This window comes from Elephas maximus, chromosome 5 (assembly GCF_024166365.1).
Source record: "Elephas maximus indicus isolate mEleMax1 chromosome 5, mEleMax1 primary haplotype, whole genome shotgun sequence".
NCBI classification, from domain to species: domain Eukaryota; kingdom Metazoa; phylum Chordata; class Mammalia; order Proboscidea; family Elephantidae; genus Elephas; species Elephas maximus.
Window position 1 is genome coordinate 159,353,956 of NC_064823.1, and position 22,866 is coordinate 159,376,821.

Below are 22,866 nucleotides of genomic sequence, written 5' to 3' on the forward strand. Positions count from 1 at the left end.
GCAACCTGCCCTGTGATTGATCCACTTTATGTACCTGGCAGGGATTGGTCAATTTACTATGCAAATAAAAACTCAAACCAATCCCGCTGCCACTGAGTCAATTCCGACTCACAGCAACCCTGTAGGACACAGGAGAACTGCCCCATAAGGTTTTCAAGGGGCGGCTGGTAGATTCAAACTGCAGACCTCCTGCTTAGCAGCCGAGCTCTTAATCACTGCACCACCAGGGATCCCACTATGCAAACAGGGTACACAAAACCACCCAATAAGATTAAGTGGCCCTGCAGGGATTAGTCTGTTTGTCACCTGGTTGGGAAGGCCATGCCTTGAAACCGATAAGGAGTTTGCTTACATAAGCAGCCAACCAACCCAAAAGAGGTTTTTCAGAGAGGCAACAGGGGAGCAAGGGAACCTCCTAGAAGAGCTGTAATATGGGTCATGAGCTGTAACACCGGAGATGGCACGAGACGGCGGCAAGCACAGCAGAGCCCAGTGGCAAAGAAACGGCGGCAGCAGTGCGAGAACCATGGGACCAGCAGACGGCTGCAGTGGTGCTTGTTGACCAATGGCACAAGGCTGTGAGGTGGCCTTGCCAGCCTATAGAGAGAAAGCTGAGCGCTTTCGGGCAGGCGGTTTGCTGGCAGAGCGGGGTGCCTCCAGGCACTTGTCAGCGGAGCCAATAGTTAACACTTGTCTGAGCAGGACAGAGGCTAAAGGGGGCCATGGGCGAGAGGAGGGCTGTCAGCCTCTGGGCACAGATGAGGAGGTGAGAGCTGTCCTGGTTGGAAACTGTCCTGATTGACAAAGTTGATCCTGTCTCCTGAGTTAGATCCTGTTACTTCCTAGTTGATCATGATTCTCAGCTGTAGCCTGTTACTTCCCTAACAAGCCACATAACTGTGAGTATGGTCTGTGAGTTCTATGTGGCCACTGCAACAAATTATTAAACTCAACAGAGAAGTAGAGGGTGCTGTGGGTAGGTAGGAGGGCTGGGGTGAGGAGTGATGAAGAAGCTGGAGAGTGGCGGTATGTCACCATCTCACAGGGACCAGCTTTGTGCTGGTCCTGATCCTCTTCGTTCCCCAAGGATAGAGACGAGGTCTGACGCTAGATTACACCCATGCACATGTGTGTGCACACACAGACACAGGCCTACACCATCTCTCACATGCATGCCCAGCCCACTGGGAAGCACCTGGGCTGGGCCTTACTGTCCTGCAGGGACCGAGCCCGTCAGGGAGGACATAGGATCCAGGTAGGCTGGGAGAGGCTGGGGGCAGACAAGGACCACCCAGCCCCCAGGAGAGTTCGTGACCGGTCCTGAGCGCGCTGGTCACCATTTTACACAAGGACACTATACAGGGGTTGACACTGACACGTGGCTGGATGCCAGGCTGCCCGGGACATGGACCTGCCTACCAGCCACGGCCAGGCCACCTTCACTCCTGACACCCTACAGGATGTGCGCCTGAGTGCAAGGAGACTGCCCGCCCCTCGGTGCCCCGAGCAGATGCCCAATATGAAAGGGATGGGAAACGGATGCGGTTATGCGCATCCACTCCACCCAGCCCCACTGCTGGGCACAGGGACAAGCCTGCCCTCACCTGATCCCACCCAATTACTGCATGGGAACCCCCCCAGGCCACAACAGCTCGTTCCGGGACACACACTGATGCTGGCCCCCCAGGCACAGAGAGAAGCTGCCTCCTCCTGCATAGCACAGGGTGCCCTTGAGGGCCCGGGCCATGTCGGGCTTCTTGGGAGGCCTGCAGAGAAACTATGCGAAGCCCCCTTCCCAGTACCAGAGAAACAGCAGATGCTCAGCACCTAACGGCCTGTGTCCCCCTCTATCCCACACCAGGCAGTTTCCACAGTAGCCAGAGGAGGACATAGACAGGAGACACCACCCACCACGGGGACTAGAGAGCCCTTGTGACTCAAATATCCACAGCACCTTCTCAGCTAACTCCCTTTCCAAGTCTGAGTGGGTACTGTTTTGGGCTGATCCCGCCATTCCTACAGGGAAGAGCCACACGGGTCCTATAGCCGGAAGCCCGGCACATGCTGTTTCTTCATGAATGGATTCCCACTAAGCCCCCATCTCAAGAAGCCTCCGCTGAGCGAGGAGGCCAGCAGAGCCCAGCCCAGGCGCCTCTGGAGGCCGTGTGCGGGACAATGAGCCAGCCTGGAGGGGCGGCAGGGCAGCCAATGAGCCAGCCTGGAGGGGCGGCAGGGCAGCCCGAAGCCAGCCTGGAGGGGCGGCAGGGCAGCCAATGAGCCAGCCCGGAGGGGCGGCAGGGCAGCCAATGAGCCAGCCTGGAGGGGCGGCAAGCCAGCCTGGAGGGGCGGCAGGGCAGCCAATGAGCCAGCCCGGAGGGGCGGCAGGGCAGCCCGAAGCCAGCCTGGAGGGGCGGCAGGGCAGCCAATGAGCCAGCCCGGAGGGGCGGCAGGGCAGCCAATGAGCCAGCCCGGAGGGGCGGCAGGGCAGCCCGAAGCCAGCCTGGAGGGGCGGCAGGGCAGCCAATGAGCCAGCCCGGAGGGGCGGCAGGGCAGCCAATGAGCCAGCCTGGAGGGGCGGCAGGGCAGCCAATGAGCCAGCCTGGAGGAGCGGCAGGGCAGCCCGAAGCCAGCCAAAGCCATGCGTGAAAAAGTTCTGCAGCTGCGAGTCTACAACAGCCTTGGTCCACAGTCACCTGCTTCTTCCCTTGGGACCCTTGAGTCGCCTCCGGGCTCCTGGCAGTGCCGTTTCCCAGAAGGTCCGGGCATTCTAACCCTCAAGTCCTTTGTACCCACCGCGCAGCTGCCCCTGCAGCAGGCACCAGCACAGACTCCTGTCCTCGCTGCAGGCTCCGCCCTGCTAGCCAGTACAGAGGGACACAGAGAAACACACTGGAATCATCCGATGAAGCCACCCCTGCCACTGCAGGCAGCTACCAACCCATCTTCACTAGCGACTTCAGGACGATACAGTGGTATGCCACTCTCCTGTGGGATCAGCATAAGGCTCGGCCTTGTCAGCAGGGGGTGCTAGGGGGCATGCTGGAAGAAGGGCCCAGCATGAGATCCCTCTGCCACCTGGCAGCCTGGACCTGTCTGCAGCCCTCCCCACTAGGAATCCACCAGAATCCAGAGCCCTGCACGGGGACACCCTGAGCGGCAGCTCCTCCACAGCCTGTCACGGGATCAGGCCTCCTGCCCCACCGGTGCCCTACACACACACCCTCCCGCACCCTGATCCCACTCCCCACCTGCATGCCTCAGGGAAGCCACCTGCTTGCTCAGGGTCTGCAGACAGCTCTAGCCCATACACAGACAGCTCCAGCTGGACCAAACCTACGGACGTCTCTGCTGTCTGGAGGCTGAACCACACCTACAGAGAGGTGTTGGCCCTTCCAAGTCCTCCCTTCTAGGGACTCACCTCAGCCCAAGGGGACCTTAGAGCTCCTTGTATCTCAGGTACTCTTGCACCGCAGTTATTAACTTTACGTTACACGTGCCCTGTCTGACGTCCTGAATGATTTCTTCCTCCTGCCTAGTGTCCTCCCCTCAGTGATGCCCTGAGCACTGTCCCCACTGGCCAATGTCAGTTATCCCCAATGCACAGGTCTGCAGCCACACAGGGACAGCAGACACCAACAACATGCAAAAAAAACCTCCAGAACAAGTGTGCCCAATGCCCCCCCCTCCCCAGAGAGGCAGTGACAGGAGACAGAGGATAGAGGGGCACATGGAAACACCCAATCCTGCCCGGAGCACACAGACTCACATGAAGTCACGAGAGCCACTCTGTAACGCCAGGTCAACCCAGGACGCTCCACGTGATGGTGAATTAAAAACACGTGTGACAAGCAACCAAGGTGCCCATCAACTTGGTATATTCACACAATGGAATACGACACGCCAATAAAGAGCAGTGATGAACACATGAAACATTTCATAACATGGAGGAATCTAGGAGGCATTATGCTGAGTGAAATTAGTTAGCTGCAAAAGGACAAATACTGTATGAGGCCACTGTGATAAGAACTCAAAAAATAGTTGAAACAGAAAAGAAAATATTCTTTGATGGTTACGAGAGGGGGGAGGGAGGGAGGTAAGGAGGGAGGGGTTTTCACTAATTAGTAGATAAGAACTATTTTAGAAGAAGGGAAAGACAACACACAACACAGGAAAGGTCAGTACAACCTGACTACATCAAAAGCAAAGAAGTTTCCTGAATAAACTGAGTACTTTGAAGGCCAGCGTAGCAGGGTTTGGGGACCATGATTTCTGGGGACATCTAAGTCAACTGGCATAATAAAATCTATTAAGAAAACATTCTGCATCCCACTTTGGAGAATGGAGTCTGGAGTCTTAAATGATAGCAAGTGGCCATCTAAGACGCATCAATTGTTCTCAACCCACTCGGAGAAAAGGAGAATGAAGGCCACCAAAAAAACAAGGTAAATATGAGCCCAGAGACAAAAACGGCCACATGAACCAGACACTACATTAGCCTGAGACTGGAAAAACCAGATGGTGCCCAGCTACAACCAACGACTGCCCTGACAGGGAACACAACGGAGAACCCCTGAGGGAGCAGGAGAGCAGTGGGATGCAGACCTCAAATTCTTGTCAAAAGACCAGGCTTAATGGTCTGAATGAGACTAGGAGGACCCCAGAAAACATGGTCCCTACACCTTCTGTTAGCCCGGGACAGGAACCATTCCCAAAGCCAACTCTTTAGAGAGGGATTCAGCGGGACTGTAGGATAAAAATGGTATTGGTGAGGAGTGAGCTTCTTGGATCAAGTAGATTCATGAGACTATGTGGGTAGCTCCTGTCTGGAGAGGAGATTAGAGGGTAGATGGGGTCAGAAGCTGGCCGAATGGACATGAAAATAGAGTGGAAGGAAGGGGTACATAGTCTCTCTATAACAAGAACAACTAGAAGTATATGGCAAGATATATATAAGTTTTTGTATGAGAGACTGACTTGGTTTGTAAACTTTCACTTAAAGCACAAAAGTTAAAAAAAAAAACCACGCATGACAAGGCAGCCCCAGACTTGAGAAGCCAAGGCAGCCCCAGACTTGAGAAGCCGGTCCCTGTGGCACAGGAGCCTGGAGCCACTGGCTGTCCATGTGCTCCAACAGACAAGTACAGCCCAGCCCAGCATCCCCTCGTTCAGAGGCCTGTATCCTTGAAACAGCCCTCCAGCGGTGGGCTCCAGAGATATGTCCTCCACCTAGAAATAGAGCAGGCAGGGTGGGCTCCAGGGAGACATGTCCTCTACCCCGAAGACAGAGCAGACACGGTGGGCTCTAGGGGACAGAGTCCTCACTCTGAGACAGAACAGGTGGGGTGGGCTCTGGGGGCATGTCCTCCACCTCATAGACAGAACAGGCGGGGTGGGCTCCAGGGGGCATGCATGTCTTCCACCTCATAGAACTGGAGGGGTGGGCTCTGGGGGGCATGTCCTCCACCTCATAGACAGAACTGGCCAGATGGGCTCTGGGTGGCAGTGTCCTTGCCACACGAGAGAGCAGTGGGTGGAGGCCTGGCCTCTGCCTGCCCTGCCCTCAGGCCACTCCTGAATCTGGCCAGGATGAGGCCCAGACCCACGACAGCCTTAACACCGGTCCTGGGCCTTCCCAGCCTAATGGCCAGAGAGCTGTGCTCTCTGATTGAGGCTGGGGTCTTTGGTGGTCTGGTGGCAGCGGGGGCTAAGCCTCACTGGGCTATGGGGAGACCACAAGGCTCCAAGGACCTAGGCTAATGCTTGGCCCAGCTTGTGGGCACCAGGCTGGCATCCAGGCTCAACGGCTCTCAGCCACGGCTCTCTCCCCACTGGCCAAGTCAGGGAGGGAGAGCCAAGACTCTGAGCCTACAGGATGTCATACCCATTGTCCCTGCAGCACAACCACCCTGTAGGTGAAGCCTTACAGTCACACATACTTTTCAGTTTCATAACCTACGTGTATCTGAAGAAAACACACAAAACACAGGAAAAACTGTATCAAGTATCCTTACATCGCAGACCACTGACATTGAGTTAACTTCATTCCAGAAAAATCACACCTGACAAACAATAACACAAAGACATCACTTGGGACCCCCATAAACCAGGGTCCAAAGCCTGCTGAGGGCTGTGTTGTGATGAGGCACCATGTCAGAGAACATTCCAGGCTCCCAGGACCCTCTCTTCTGGGTACTGGAACTACAGTGCACTGCAGGCTGTGCGTATCTGTCCACGTGGACTCACCAGGCTCTGGTGGGTCTCCTGGATCCCTGCCTGCTGAGTTCTAAGAGCATCAAGCTGGAACAACGGGGCAGGGCTGGGGGTGAGACGAGGCGCAGGGCTGAGGGGCTGGTGAGCCTGGCCTACAGAAGCTCCCAGTCCATCCCGTGGCCAGCCATCTTGTCCAGGCCCAGAGGCTCCACACCTGCAGGCTCTGGGGCAAACCTTCCCCTCACCAGCCCTCTACAAGGTGTGCGTCATGAGCGTGAGCAAACAGGGTGTCTATCGTTAGTGTGCAAGGTACCTGGGCCAGGAGCAACAAGCCTGCTGCCAAGGAAAACAGGCCGCTCCAGGCAGGCTGCCTGTGGATCACATTTTGGCTGATCACGCTGGAATAGAGCCCCTCGGGTCTCAGCTGGCTGGGGCAGGGCTTCTGGGGGCCGACCAGTCCGGCCCCAGGACCACAGCGCTGCAAGTGCCCCAAGGGCAGCCCCCCATGTGCCTGGCCCAACATGCTTGGCACACACTAAGGGATACCCAACACACCTGCCCTGCAGCAGGCACCAACTCACTCAAACTCATGCCACCAAGGAGGCAAGAGGTGTTGGCAAAGTGTCACAAACAGGGAAATGAAAGCCAGAAATCATAGCGTCCCCAGGGCCTCACTGCCAGGAAGCCTGTGCTGGAACCTTCTGCCGGCCGTGAGGGGGAGGGGTGTCAGCTGGCAGGTGGGGCGTCAGCCATGGGGGCTCGGCCAGCACCCACCAGCTTCTGGAAGAGCCTGCTGCTCCCACTGCATGGCTGACTCAGCAGACAAAGAGCGCCACACAGCCCATAGGACTCGAAACCCCACAGGTCGGATTCGTTCCGTTCTCTCTTCACATTTCTCTACTCATCATGAGCTGGCCTAAAATTACAAACGGCGCGCCCAAGAGCAGAGGCGAGGAAGGCATCCTGTGGTAAGAACCACACTGGTCACCGTGCAATGGGCCGAGCTGAGCCCTGCATCCCCGAGTGAGCTACACCATCAAGTTAAGTTTGCACACTTTCAGATGTATCTAGAAGTGGACGTGGTATCTGCCATGCTGTTCTGGGGTTTTCCTTGGTCTTCCTGCTTACAACCTAGTGACACAGCATTAGGTGGCCAGGAGGTGACCAGGGTGTCTGCTCCTGTGGTCCTGTCCTGCTGCTCCCACCCACGCCCCACATGGCCCTAATGGTTCACGGTGTCAATGCGCACCCACTATGGCCCCAGGGCTGAGGCCGGCCCCCGAGAACCACCAGACACATTGGGAAGCTGTGGCTCAGACTCCCGCTCACACGGAGGGGCGACACAGGCAGTGAGAGGTGACACAGGCACCACATGCATGCTGGCCAGCCAGCTGTGTCCCCATGGCCAATCTGCACGCCTCACCCCGTGTGCGCTTGTTCACGCTACTAGTTTTTTGTGAAAATGGTTCCAAAATGGAATGGGCTGCTTGGCCAACGCCTAGGCCCACGGGTGGTCTAACGCGGTCAGTGGTACACTTCCATGCTGCCCGACTGGGGGGTCTAACGCGGTCAGTGGTACGCTTCCATGCTGCCCGACTGGGGGGTCTAACGCGGTCAGTGGTACGCTTCCATGCTGCCCGACTGGGCGGTCTAACGCGGTCAGTGGTACGCTTCCATGCTGCCCGACTGGGGGGTCTAACGCGGTCAGTGGTACGCTTCCATGCTGCCCGACTGGGGGGTCTAACGCGGTCAGTGGTACGCTTCCATGCTGCCCGACTGGGCGGTCTAACGCGGTCAGTGGTACGCTTCCATGCTGCCCGACTGGGGGGTCTAACGCGGTCAGTGGTACGCTTCCATGCTGCCCGACTGGGGGGTCTAACGCAGTCAGTGGTACGCTTCCATGCTGCCCGACTGGGCGGTCTAACGCGGTCAGTGGTACGCTTCCATGCTGCCCGACTGGGGGGTCTAACGCAGTCAGTGGTACGCTTCCATGCTGCCCGACTGGGCGGTCTAACGCGGTCAGTGGTACGCTTCCATGCTGCCCGACTGGGGGGTCTAACGTGGTCAGTGGTACGCTTCCATGCTGCTTGACTGGGGGGCAGCAGATGCAGATGCTGTGTCTGCCAAGGGTGCCTCAGGAGACAGTCACAGCTGTGTGGGTGGGCTTGGGGGGGCTTGAATGTCAGCCTGGTCTTCACGCTGAGGACACTAGGGGCCAAGCAGGTCTTAGGAGCAGACCAGGATTCTAGAAAGGCTCATTAGGCACAACACGAAGACAGAAGGAATCAGAGAGAGTGGCACCCTGAGGGAGGCCGCAGAGGCCGCGAGGACCTGTTGGGGCAGCTGATGCTTGTACTCAGAGAGCACCAGGGCAGCAGAGGTGGCCTGGCGGGTGAAGGAGGGACTTTGGGATGATGGGAGGAGGCCAGGGGCTAGCCAGCTGCCACATGGGTCACTGGTGGGTGGGTGGCACATCCATGGAGAAGCACTAAAGCAGGGAACAAGCAGATTCCCAGGGATACAGCAGGCTTCAGTGGGGACATGCTGACCTGTGGGACACCTGCAGACAGGCCAACACATCTGAGCTCCGCAGAAACCTGGCAGGGAGAAGCCAGGCTTGCTGGGGCAGTGGTGTGAGTGAAATGAGCCCCAGCAGGGTAAAGCGGGTCTCCGGAAGCATCCCGCTGGCCCTGCCCAAAGAGGACCTGGCTTCAGGGAAGTGGAGCTGGTGCCCACCCTGCAAGGTGTCCACGGTCTTGTCTCAGCCCCCAAGGCATGTCTGTGTGGCCCTCACAGTATGAACATGCTACCACCTTCATCCTGAAAGTAGCCCAGGGACCTGCACCATCCCTCCGACCCAAGAGCAGGAGGGGCAGAGCCCAGAGCCTGTGCTGCAGACAGGTCGGTGGGATCTGGCCCCCATCTCCGCTGGCCCATGATGTCCCGCAGGCCCTTGGGACCTGTAAACAGAGCTGCCAATGTCTGCCAGGCTGTGGGGAGCTCTGAGGAGGAAGAGCAATGAGACCGTAAAACCACGCAAAGCATCTAGTCTAGTGCTACACGGAGTGTTCAGGATGCAAACCCAGAAGGTGCCACCGTGGCTTCTGAGATGGGTAAAAGGAAGCAGAGGGGCCCAGGAGGCAAGGTGGCTCAGCGCTCAGCTGCTAACTGAGAGGTCTGTGGTTCAAATCCACCAGATGCTCCGCGAGAAAGGATGTGACTGTCTACCTTCATAAAAATTTAGTCTTGGAAACCCTACGGGGCAGTTCCACTCTGTCCTGTAGGGTCGCCATGAGTTGGAATTGGCTCGATGGCAACGGGTTGGGTTTGGTAAAGAGAAGCCCCGGTGGATGATTTCTTTCCCCAGAATAACCCAAGAGCCACAGGAACACAAAATCGCTGTTGACGGACGAGTGGGGATAAAAGGGCAGAGAGAAAAGGAACCTCTCTAGCATGGGGCAGCAAGGATTGCTGACTCAACCTGGCTGGGGGGGTGCTGCAGCTGCAACAGAGGAGGGGCGGGGAGAGCACCCATGCCCTCTAGGTACCCGCCCTGCTGTGTGAGACAGATCTCCATCCACCCTTGGGGACACTCCCAAGGTGTCACTTTCCAGGGCCCCACCACACTCAGGAAGCCCCACCCTACTATCTAAGGGCGGGCTTCCCATCGCGGCCCTGTGGCCTCCTTGCTTAGGAACCCTGTCAAATGGGGTGCTGATAAGAAGGGTGGGACTTCTCGGAAGCATAGGACACAGCGTGGACAAGACTCCGGCCACAGGGGGTTCACAGCCCGGGACCACTGCCAAGCAGTGCCTACAAACAGCCAGCACTGGCAAAGGCCAGCCACTTGTGCCAGTGTGACAGCAACGGGGGTCTGGCCCAGCGTTGGCCACCTGCGTGACTCTGGCTTCTGAGTTTTCTCCCCTGCCGGGAGAGTCCAAGGAGAAGCCAGAGCTGAGGCTGAGAGGAAGCTGCTGGCGGTGCTAGCAGTCACAGGCGAATCCCAGCAGGACAACAGGGTGGACCTCCCGGACAGCAGTCAGGCAGCACTCAGCCCACACTGACCCCCATGGCCTACACCGGCTGGTGCACAGCCTGCCCTAGCCAGTTACAGAGAAGTGAAATTGGGGGGGGGCACCCCACAGCACCCCCCACCCCATCTATCGGCCTTTGAAAAGCATGGTCATGCTGAAAGGAATCGACCTGGGGTGTCGGGGCTCCCTCTTGAGGGATTTGGTTAGAGCAGAAGAGATTTTCACCAAGACTTGGCACAGTAGGCAAGCGCTTTTCAGAGTACTCTGGAAACCTGTCTGGGAAACCAGCAAGCTGGTGCATGGGTCCTGCACTCGAGTTGGCAAAGTCAGCCCACACCATGGCCTTTGCCCCATAAGCCACACAACCGCCAAGAGTTTGTGCCTGAAACCACACAACCATCAGGCATTTCTACCAGCAACGTCCCTGCAGTCAGCAGCCACCCCCAACATCGCTGCACCAATGTCAGAGGCTGCATGTGCCCAAGGGGTCACCCAGGAGGCAGCCCACCAGAGAATTCGCAGGCGTGTACATTCCTCTTCGGACCCCAGGTGCTTACAAAGGGAGCCGAGGGGTCACCTAGGGAGCAGGTCATCCCGCCCTGGGGGCCTGTGGATGCAGTGCGAAGGCCCAGGCACCCCAGTGGAGCACAGACCCGAGACCAGGGAAGAACAGGGAGAAAGCCAGGCGCCGCCAAGAACCCCGCCAGCCAGTGCCCACCCCAGATCGCGTGCGCGCCTCGTCCTGTACCCACCCCGCCCCGTACAACCCAGGAGTTCGTCCCACCCAACCCCACGCCTACCCTACCCTGTGCACTCCAGGCCGCGCCCACCGGGGCCAGTGCCCTCCCTGCCCCGCGCCCGCCCTGCGCCCAGCCCGCCCCGCCCTGCGCCCAGCCCGCCCCGCCCCGCCCCGCCCCGCGCCCACTCCGCGCCCACCCTGCCCTGTACACTCGGGGGCCCGCACCCACCCGACCCTGCACCCACCCCACCCCGTGACCACTCTGCGCCCACCCCACCCCGCACGCTCCGGGGCCCATGCCCACCCGGACCCACGGCCGAGGCCGGCTCTGCACCGCCAGCCGGGAAGGACGCAGGGCTTCCGCACAGCACGCAAGGCCCGGCACTTCACACGATCCATCGCGCCATGCCCTTGGCGTTGACCGACAAATCTTGTTCCGAAGTGAGAAAAACAGGCAACCCGCCTTCTCCTGGGTGTGAATCACCGTGACGTGAAAAGGTGAAAACCGTGAATTTTCCACTCGCAGGCAGCACGGGGGCAGGGGAGAGGCTGGGAGGGGGTTGGAAAGGTGGGGGCTCTGCGACTCCTGGTTTTGAGCCCCAGCTGCGCGATCGGTGTGCCTTCCCCACTACCTCCGCTAGCCCCAGTCTCAACAGCGGCAGGGGGAGCCGAGTAGGACAGGGGGCCGGGGTGGGGCCGCAACTTGTAGGGGTGCAGAGCAAGGGAGGAAGAGGGCCTGAGCCTCATGGGGGCGTGGGCAGGGAGGGCCCGGACGTCAGGGGCGGGGCCAGGAACCGAGGGGCGGGGCTTAGCCCCTTGGGAGGACACTAAGCCAGGAAGAGGGGGAGCTGGGGGCGGGGCGGGGCCTTGAACGCTCAGGATAGGGGCCACCGGGGACCTCGGAGCCCCCTTTTCCCTTCCCAAATGAACAGTCTGAGTCTGGGGTCTCCGGGAGTGAGGGTGGCTCTGGAAGCAGGGTGCCCGGCCGCACCTAGCCCCTCCTGGCACCTACAGACAGGCAGCCGTGAACGGCTTCCGGAGGCAGACAGCGCTCCCCACAGTGCCGCGCCCTGCTCACAACAGTCGTGTTCACACCCGCATTGTAGCAAATGCCATCTTACGTGGGTCCTCGTAAGCAGCGGAGCGGAAGGCGGCAGGGAAAACGCAGCTGAAATGCCCACACCCACCGCAGGAAGGCCATACCAAGCGCTGGCGGGAGAGGAGGGCTGGCAGTACCCACTGCGCAGAAAAGCCCCTTCGGCACCCACCCCGGGGTGCCCCAGAGACAAATGCGCGCATGCTCCCCACAAACCCACACCGAGGCTCACCGGAGCTGACCAAATGCACCCAGCAGTGGGAAGGCTTCATAAATTGGGGTGTGTTCTGCTCTATCCATGCAACCAACACCACACGCACCCAAAATGGACCGACTTCAGCTCTGCACTTCAGGAAAGGATATTCGGGAACACAGATTAATCTGAATAAAGGGTAGACTTTAGTGGTGTGGCGATTAAGAACTATGATTGCTAACCAAAAGGTCGGCAGTTCCACTTTACCAGATGCTCCTTGGAAACCCTATGGGGCAGTTCTACTCTGTCCTGTAGGGTCGCTGTAAGTCAGAATCCACTGGACAGCAATAGGTTTGGTTTGCTGGCATACTGGTTGAGAGCTAGGATTGCTAACCAAAAGGTCAGCAATTCGCATCCACCAGGTGCTCCCTGTAAACCCTACAGGGCAGTTCCACTCTGTCCCACAGGGTCGCTATGAGACGGAATCTACTCCACCACAACGGGTTTGGTTTTTGTTTTGTTTTGTTTAGTTCGTAAGAGAGTCTTAGGTGGCCAAAACAAACTGGCAACTGCTAACCGAAAGGTTGATGGTTTTAGTACACCCAGAGGTGCCTTGGAAAAAAGGCCTGGCAATCTACTTGCAAAAAATCAGCTACTGAAAACCCTGTGGACCACAGTGCTGTTCTGACACACTTGGGTCACCATGAGTTGGAATCTAGTCAATGGCAACTGACGTTCTAGTTAATTATGACCCAGTGCTGGCTCATCTGTCGTGACAACTGTACTACACTAATATAAGACATTAACAACAGGGAACACTGGGTGTGGGGCGTACATTTATCAAGAAATAGACGAGGGTGGGCAAGCGACAACAAGCTTCGTACCCTCAGGGCAGCAGGCCCCACGGGCTGTCGCTCAGGGAGGCCAGATGCCCCTGGCAGCCTTGAGCTCGGAACCGCCTAACTTCTAGCACTGTCTCCATGTGGCTGACCACCTGGCCCTTCCCGCCTCCAGGCCACTCCTGCCCCACTCAGCCCTAACCATGGAGGGGGCTGGGGAGTCCTTGGCCTCATCTCTCACAGAAGCCAGGAGTGCACCTGGCATACACTGGGGTCACCTGAGGGCTCTGAAGCCCCCTCTACCCTCACTCTCACATCAAGCACATCTGAACCCCGGTACCAGTGTCGGCAGAAGCCCAGGAGAATTCTAAGATGCGGGAGGATGGGACCCCTGCTCTGGCTCGTCTCTTTCCACTGTCCACTCCTCTGCTGTACTTCTCAAACCCAACATGTCCAAAACTCACCCCAAACAACCCCTGCTCCTTCCCCAGTTTCAGTAAATGCTCTCATCCCTCCAGCTGCTCGGGGCCCCAACTCTGCAGTTGCCCTGACCCTGTCTCAGCCCCACAGCCAGTTCCCCTGAGCCTCTGGCTCCCCTCTTCTCCACCATGGTCCCAGCACCTGCGTCCACTCCTACCCTCCCCATAGCAGGCAGCGTTCAGAAACAAAAACCAAGGCATGTCACCCCTTGGATTAAAACCCTCCAAGGGTGTCCCCATGTCCCCGGAATGACATCCTTGATCCTCAGCAAGATGGGCCCCACTCTGGCCCTGAATCTGAGCCCCGCCAGGCTGGCCCCCCGCTTCTCCTCCTCCTCCTCAAAACCAAGTCATGGCAAGGAGTAGGCTCCCCTCTAGACCGCCACGGCCGCTCCTTCTCATCCTGGTGGCACAATGGTTAAGCACACAGCTGCCCACCCAGCAGCTCCTCGGGAAAGACCTGGCGATTTGCCTCTGTAAAGATTACAGCCTAGGAAACCCTATGGTGCATTTCTACTGTGTCACACAGGGTAACTAATGAGTCAAAATCCACTTGACAGCACCTAACAGCAACGTATATGTATGTACGTGTGTACGTAGCCCTGGTGGCTCAGTAGTTAAGAGCTCGACTGCTAACCAAAAGATCGGCAATTCAAATCCACCATCCGTTCCTTGGAAACCCTATGAGGCAGTTCTACTCTGTATATGGGGCCACTGTGAGTCAGAATCGACTCGACAGCAACAGTTTGTGTGTGTGTGTGTACCTAAATCCTGTTGCTGCTAACCTAAAGGTCAGTGGTTTGAACCTTCCCAGTGGAGCTGTACGAGAAAAGACTGGTGATCTCCTTTCATAAAGATTAGAGTCAAGCAAACCCTCTAAAGAAGTTCTACCCTGTAACACACAAGGTTACCATGAGTTGGAATCAACTCAGTGGCAACAGGTTTGGCTCTTGTTTTTTACGATACTTTAGAATTCCCTCCACATTCCAAAATGTGGAAATAGGAATTTTACTCTTGTTAAAGTTCACTGCTTATTAAAATCTATAACTGATTATTTAGAAAACATCACATTACTTCCTGCCCTTCTAATGGGACATTCTACAGACAGTTTAGGGAAAATCAACACAGGACACCTTCTGCAGGGCCTGGGCCTCACTATAGGACCCTGCAACTTAGACTGCTGAGTCAGCAACCAGCCCACTGAAGAGCCAGCCTCCCGAGGCAGCGTGGCCTTGGCCGGCATCCACGCCTCAGACAGGCACCTCACAGAGGTACCACGCCGGCCTTACCACCGGCCACACCAGGGCCCTGGGGAGGTGTCCAGAAAGGCCCTGGATCCCAGCACCGTTCACACCTCTCTTTGGGCTCCTGTGCCGACACCCCACTACCCAAACCACCCCCAATGTCTGCTGGTTTTCCTCTGAGCAATCCCAGAACCTGCTCTGGCCTCTCCTCCCAGGCCCAAGGCATCTCACAGAGCTGTGGCCCCTGTTCTAGTCCCCCTCAAGGCTGAGCACAAAGCTGGCCACAGCACCCCCTGCCGCTGGCACCAATGCCAACTTCACCTTCCCCAGCCTGTGGTCCAGGGCCAGGACCCAGGGGTGGCCAGGGGGACATGTGGGACCACAACCCCAAGGGCAACAGAGGCCACAAACGACTTACCACAACCGAAAACAACCTGCCATTTGACGTTCAACTTGGCAGCTGATCACCCAAGAGATTTCCGCTGGCGCGAATAGTTAAGTACTCCACGACTAGCTGAAAAGTAGGCAGTTCGAACCCATACAGAGGTGCCTCGAAAGACAGGCCTGGGGATCTGCTTCTCAGAGATCACAGCCTTGAAGACCCTGCGGAGCACAGCTCTCCTCAGACACACTTGAGGTCACCGTGAGTCGGAATCGACTCTACTGCAGCTAACAGGGAAGAGCAGAAGGCCGCCGTGGCTCAGAGATAGGGTTCTCACCTTCCTCGTTCCCAGCCCGTGAGCTCCCTGCACAGCCACTGTCTGTTTGTCAGGGAGGCTTGTGGGCTGCTGTGAGGCTGAACAGGTCTCAGCAGAGCTTCCAGACTAATACAAGCTAGGAAGAAGGGCCTGGCAACCAACTCCCAAAAATCAGCCAACGAAAACCCTACAGATCTGCAACCGACCCGACAGCGGCTCTAACGAGAAAAGGGAGGACTGACTCTCCTTCCCCTGGGGGCTCCCAGAGTCGCCGGGTACACGCAGCCAGCAGGACTCCACGCCATGCAGCCCTGGTCCCACAACCAGGCTCCTGGAAGAGACTGTCCACGACACGGAGGTGGCGGGAAGCCCTGTGCAGACCACCCCACACCAGAGCGGGCCAGTGGCCCCTTACTGCTCCAGCCCCCCCAGTGGACACATGCGGACTGCGGGGAGACGTGCACGCTCATCTCAGACAGTTCTGGCTTCACGACCGTGTCAACTCCTGCACCCAGCCACCAAACGCCCGTGGGAACACCAGAGCGCGCTGAGGGCAGCACCCTCTCTTTAAGGTGCTGTCGCTGAATTTTTAAATCCAGCTCAGCACAAGCTGCAGTTCCTCCTCAGGAGGTGTCACGTGTAGCTGTGCCAGGCCTCCTGAAGGCGCCGGGGGTCTGCCGCCATGCCCCGCTCGGAGCCGCCCAGCTGAGGGACAAGGAGGCTCTGTATCAGATGAGCACAGCACCTCGGAAATTGTGCCTGGCACAGGCAGGGGCTGGGAGTGCTCCCAGCAGCGGAGGGAAGATGACAAGTCTTTCCAGAAGGAGAGCTGCCGCAGGATGGAACACCTCAGGGTGTGACCCTCTGACCTGGGCACTACTCTCTGAGGATCCACGGGAGGCAAAATCGTGGGGGCACGAAGATCTACTCAAGGGAGTTCTCGGCAGAAGCCTGTGAGGACGGCACAGCAGCCCCCAGCCACACTCGGGCAGGGGACCCCCTTGAGAGGCACTGACTGCACAAGCTACAGGGCAAGGGACAACCGTTGGCAGGAATGCCCAGGAGCCAGGTGGGACCCTTGACTCTGACAAGGACAGTGAAGAAGCCCAGGGAGGGGCCTTAACCTCTCTAAGCCTAAGATACTTCTTTAAAGTGGTAACAACTTCTTCTACACAGAGGTCCCTTCGGCCGGTATGTCCAGATCGTCTGTTTGAGATAGGTGACCAGATAATCGAACCGTATGCTACAACTGTCTAAAAGCAGCGGCTCCTGACTGTGGGCAGAAGTAGGGCTGGCTGGCACTTCCAACCTCCCAGGACCCACTGCTCAGAATCCTAGATAGGACCTGGGGGGAGAGAGTGGGACCTACCGTCCCCAGCCCCTACGGCCTGCTCCCACCCAGCCAAGCTCTCACCTCCCTCACCTTCTGTACCCTCACGCTAAAGAAAAGTGGCTGGAAAGAAAACATGGCCTTCCCTCTGCAGCTGGGAGGGAGGAAGGCAAACTGGCCCCGGATAAGGGCGTGCCACAGGCGCCCAGCACCCATTTCACGGAATCTGAGGGAACAAGAGGAGCAGGAGCCAGGTGAAGGCTCAGCAGGATGTCCTGGGACGTGGCAGATGCACCCAGAGACAGCCCAGGTGCAGGGAGGCAGGGCAGAAGGCAAGGACACACCTGGGCTGAGGCAGAGGAAGAGGGAACGCTGGAGAACCCACGAGAGCAGTAGAACCCCAAGCACACAGGGGTCCGGACACCTAGCAGATGGCACTCCAACCAGACATGCTCCTCAGAGAGGGGCAAGAACAACAGGAAGCAACAGGAGGGAAAAAAGGAGACCAGATAACTCAGGAAACAAGCCAAAAATTGTTCCACAGCAGTAAGTTCGTTCTCAAGAGCAGGCAGACAGGGGGCATGAAGCAAAAGGCCGAGATGGCCACAGGAGAGCAGACAGAGAGACAGGGCCTGCGGGGCCACGAGAGGCACGTGCAGATAAAGGGACCTGGGGTGAGGACAGCCCAACCCTGGGTCAGAGCAGAGCTCACAGGCCCTGGTCCACACATATGAACGCAGAAAGAACTCTCTGGAGGCTTCAGGCAACATCCAACACCCGACGCAGTGTGAGGGCAGGACTAGGGGACCCCAGAGCCACACACGGCCAAGGCCAGCACACACCCTCGGCACTTCGCACACGCTCACTCGTTTACCCTCTAATCACCACATTAGACGGGGTCTGGCATTCAGAGGTCATGTGAGGGTCCTGAGACCACCTGCTGGTTGGGGGAACAGTGGGATTCCTGTCCATGGGACAGACTCTGGGCCCTTGACCGCCGAGGGGCACTCCTCTCAGAAGCCTGCTGACATGATCCCCTGAGTAACACCATCCAAGAGTCAGGTCAACACAAAAGGACCAGCACCAGGCCTGCGCCATGGAGACTGCTAGGAGTAGAGTCCTTGAAACTCCTCTTTACCCGCTGGGTTTTATTTATAAGGACATGCTCTTCTGCATTTATTTTAATACAAAAGGTAAAATCATGACTCTTGAAAGGAGAACAAGGGGCTGGAAGGTAGACAGGTCATGGCTGTGGGCAAATTGACGGGCAAACTCACAGGTCCCTGAGGAGCAGAAATCCGAGGCCTTTAGCATTTCCCTCTGTCCTTGTCTGACTTTCCAACAACTTTTTCCCTGGAGGGTGGCCTCCCCAGCCTTTTGTCTTTTTTCTTTCCCACCCAAGGGAGCAGCCACCTGGAGGCCAGGAGGGTCTGGTACCCACGACCCCACTCCCCGCTGCTGGCTGGGCCTGGGCCACCCAGGTTTACCATCTGACTGTCAAGGCCACCCCAAGAAGCAGGTGCTAAGCTAGGAGTTCACTACTGGGATGGTTCAGAATACCCAGAAGAACTTCGGTCTTGTTTCCTCTCTTGATAGCAGGCAGTGCCTCTTTTCCCAGAACTAGAAGATGATTCTGTCCTAACTGGCCACAAGAAAATTACCACAGTAAGAAGGGCCTGGCCCCTGGCCTGGTTCCAGGCTTCTCCAGCTTCAAAGCCATCCTTTGGGCATGCCCAGAGGCGGTGCCCTGATTTCTCAGCAGGCAGGAGAGGGCTAAGCCAATCCCCAGGCAAAGGGCTGGGTTGGGCAGCCAGCCAGAGAAAGTTCTAGTAGCCTCCAACCCTGCCACCCTGCTGGCCCAGGTGTGGTCCCTCCCACAGGCCTCCTGGGCCCTGACTGTGCAGCCCCGCTGGGCACAGTGGTGAGGGTAGGGGTGCATGACCAGGCCAGTGGGAGGAGAGGTGGGGGTGGGGGGGAGGGGGCAGGCAGCAGCGTCAAGGGGCCCAGCCCAGGAGGCCAGGAAGGGGAGGAAGGGGAGGAAGGGGAGGAAGGCGAGGGAAGGGAGGCCCCTCACTAGGCAGGCCCCTCCTGGCCGCACCCCGGAACTGCCCCTGGAACTGCCCCTCCCACGAGGGAGGCCCAAGCACACACTCCCTGGAAGTTGACAAGGAATTGCAAAATGGCCACGGACTGTTGTACACAACACGTTACAAGGTGGTCTGATAAGATGCTTAAAACGACAACAGGCCGCAAACTAGCAGACCATAACAAGCCTCCAACGCACATCTTGGCGGCCATCAGCGGTGGGCCCCCTGCCCCGGCCCACTCCCTTCCTCCCTCCCTCCCGCCCTCTGCAGCCCCAGGAGCAGGGCCATCCAGCCAAGGAAGGTTACAGAGTAGCCGTGGAGAGCAGTGCGGTCTGTAAGGCTCAGACACCCTGTGTTGCCACAGGGTCGAGAGAACGCCATAAGGGGCTTTGCTTCTGCCACCTTTCAAAACGAGAGGAAAAACGGCGCCCTGGTGGCAAACAGAAGCAGGTCCCGACCTCCTGAATTATTAAGGTGGAAACAGGCCAGCCCAGCGCATCGCGTGGAGTTTCCTCAAATCATGTGCGGGGACTGTGGGATTCCAGCTCTCCCTCCCCGCTCACACAGACCCAAAGATGCCCTGGCTGCACGACCCCCGGGCTGCACAGCTCATGAGCTGAAGTGACCAACTGAAAGCCACGAACAGAGAGGCTGCCCTCCCCACTAGCTGGTCGGTCACGTTTTCATTTTACGTATTTAGGAAATTTAGTTTAAAAATTCACACGGCACTAGCAGGCCTGCCACCAAACAAAATGCCTCTAAAATCGCTGGAGTCACCGAAGCCCGCCCCAGCACCCTCCACATACGCTCCATTTTGAGATGGCTGTTTTTCTTCAGAGAAAACCCTTTAGCTTGAGGGTTACTACTTTCTTTCTAGTCTGTAATGCCACAAAAGCCCCAAATCAACAAGCGAAGCTTGGAGAAATCAGTCCCCCCACCCTGGCTGCCCCGTGGCCACCAACACAGGAAACGAGGCTAGACTCACAGAGGAGGGGTAAAAAGTTCACGACAGTTTCTTTCCGACTCCTCCGCTTGGCCAAAATGTATAACTGTTCTTAGGAAATACAAGGTTTTTTCTTCTTTCAAAGCAAGTTGTTTGCAGCGAATCCCATCCTTACACCCTACTGAGACTTGGTCTTTGTATCCTACTGTATCATAGTAAACACTCGCTTCCAGAGCTTTCCTCGGAGGGAATATGTGTGAAGGGAAGATCACAAATGAAGTAAGGGAGTCAAACGACGGGCCACGTGAGGCTAGACTGGCTCCGGCAAGACGAAGTGGAGCTGGGGGCAGCTGTTGGGGGGTCTGCTGGGGCCACAGGATCACAGGCCTTGAACCTGGGGCCCTGGGGACTTGGAGGGGACAGAGGCCAAAGGATCACCAGCCTGGGATCTGGGGCCTTGGAGGAGGGTTGGAGGCCACAGGATCACCAGCCTGGGATCTGGGGACTTGGAGGAGGGTTGGAGGCCACAGGATCACCAGCCTGGGATCTGGGGACTTGGAGGAGGGACGGGGGCCACAGGATCACCAGCCTGGGACCTGGGGACTTGGAGGAGGGACGGGGGATACAGGATCACCAGCCTGGGCTCCGGGGACTTGGAGGAGGGACGGGGCCAAAGGATCACCAGCCTGGGATCTGGGAACTTGGAGGAGGGACGGGGCCACAGGATCACCAGCCTGGGATCTGGGGACTTGGAGGAGGGACGGGGCCAAAGGATCACCAGCCTGGGATCTGGGGACTTGGAGGAGGGTTGGAGGCCACAGGATCACCAGCCTGGGATCTGGGGACGTGGAGGAGGGTTGGAGGCCACAGGATCACCAGCCTGGGATCTGGGGACTTGGAAGAGGAACAGAGGCCACAGGATTACCAGCCTGGGATCTGGGGACTTGGGGGAGGGATGGGGGATACAGGATCACCAGCATAGAATCTGGGGACTTGGAGGAGGGACAGGGGCCACAGGATCACCAGCCTGGGATCTGGAGACTTGGAAGAGGAACAGGGGCCACAGGATTACCAGCCTGGGATCTAGGGACTTGGGGGAGGGATGAGGGATACAGGATCACCAGCATAGAATCTGGGGATTTGGAGGAGGGACAGGGGCCACAGAATCACCAGCCTGAGGTCTGGGGACTTGGAGGGACAGGGATGCGGGATCACCAGCCTGGCATTTATGGGGACCAGGGTTACAGGATCGTAAGCCCAGAAGCCATGGATCCAGTAGGGCCAAGCCGCAGGATCAAGGGCCTGAAAAGCAGGCGTCCAGAGGAGGAACATGGAATGCACGGTCACAGACCTAGAATTGCGGTGTCTGCTGGGACTGAGACCAGATATTACAGACTTAGGATCTGAATATCGAATGGGGACCCAGGGATCCGATGGGGCCAGGCCTCAGGACCACGGTCTCAGGATCCCGAGAATTCAGCAGGACTGGGGCTGTAGGATCAAGGGTCCAGAATCTGGGGTTCTGATAGGACCAAAACCTCAAGATCACGGACCCGGGATTCAGGAGTCTGAGGCTGCAGGATCACTGGCCCAGAATCCGGGGTTCTGATGGGGCCAGAGCTGCAGCGTCGTGGACTCAGGATCCGGGGAACTGATGGGGCCGGGCCACAAGTTCACAGACCCGGAACCCGGGGATTCAGTAGGGCCAGGCCGCAAAAACATACGCCTAGAAAAGGGGGATGCGGCGGCCCCGGGGACGCAGTCACGGGCCTGGGATCGGGGCATCTGTTGGGGCTACGGGCGCAGGACTGCGGGTCCCAGCCCCGGCCGGGCCCAGCTGTTCCCTCCGGCCGGGGGCTGCCGCCCGGCCCGCAGACCCCTTTGTGTCACCTGCGCGGGCGGGCGGGGCAGGCGTGGCGATGGCGCACGCGCACTCACACGCAACCCGCTCGCGCACGCGCCCGGCCCCGCCCGCGGCCCCGCCCCCTCGGCGCGCACGCGCACTGCACACAAAGCCGGCGCCCCCCACGGGCGCGCGCTCGGCCCGCCCCCGCGCCCACCGCCCACCGCCGGCCGGTTCCCCGCCCCCTCGCCCGCCCGCCCGCCCGCCGGCCGCGGCCGGAAATGCGCGCGCGCGGCCCGGCCTTACCGAGAGGCAGGCCCTTGTTGAGCAAGTGCGAGCTGCCCATTGAAAGGCGCGGGCGGCCGCGGGCCCCGACGAGTCCGGCGCGCTCCGCCGCTGGCCCGGCGCGTGGGGCGGCCTCGGCGCCGTCCGCTGTTCCGCCCGCTCGCCTGTACCTGGGCGCCGCCGTGCCGAGCCGCTGCGCCGCGCCGACAGCCGCGCTCCGAACGGGCGGGGACAGGCGCGGCGGCGGCGGCGCGCGGGCGGCGGGCGGGGCTTAGCGGCCGGATTAATCTCTTGTTTCCAGGAAAGAGCGCCGCGCCGGACGGACGCGGGCGGACGCGGGCGGCTGCAGGGCGCGCCCGCCCGGCCCCGCCCCAGGCCTGGGCGGTGCCGCGGCCGAACCCGCGCCAGCTCCGGCCCTGCACCCCACAGCTCCGGGCGCCACCGAGGGGCGCGGGCGGCGCAGGGCGGAGCCGGGCGCACCTGCCGGCGCACCTGTCCCGTGGCACCTGCGCCGCGCCGTCGGGGCCGGCCGGGTGTAGGACCCGGCTCGCGGCCGCGGGTGGCAGCTCCGCGGACGCGACGGCCGAATGGTTACCGTGCCCCTGCACGGAGGCGCTGCCAGGGCGCAGACGGCGGCCATGCGCAGGCCTGCAGGCCCCGGAAGGCGCTGGACGCGGCCTCGCTCCGCGGAGAAGCCACAGCAGACGCCCCAGCGAGTTTCTGGCGCTGTTGGGAACCCCCCGGGACGAGCTTCCCTAGCCGGCTGCGGGAGCCGCCTGCTGCCCCGATGACCTGGACCCAGGGACCGGAGCAGGGGTTCCCCGGGCCTAGGCGGGACCCCGGGGA

The 22,866-nt window shown here is 59.0% G+C and overlaps 1 protein-coding gene across 4 annotated transcripts in view; it reads right to left on the reverse strand.

Moving 5' to 3' along the window:
• Positions 1–22,256, reverse strand: part of CTBP1 (C-terminal binding protein 1) — a 56,650-nt gene extending 34,394 nt beyond the window's left edge. For 2 of the 4 annotated variants that reach the window (XM_049886567.1, XM_049886566.1), the window contains exon 1: positions 22,042–22,256. In XM_049886567.1, the coding sequence (XP_049742524.1) occupies positions 22,042–22,081 (40 nt within the window). In that variant the 5' untranslated portion in view covers positions 22,082–22,256. Of the gene's footprint in view, positions 1–11,287; positions 11,713–22,041 lie in introns of those variants that run through there. The other 2 variants (XM_049886568.1, XM_049886569.1) reach the window with 2 other exon arrangements.
• Positions 22,257–22,866: the final 610 nt, after the last annotated feature.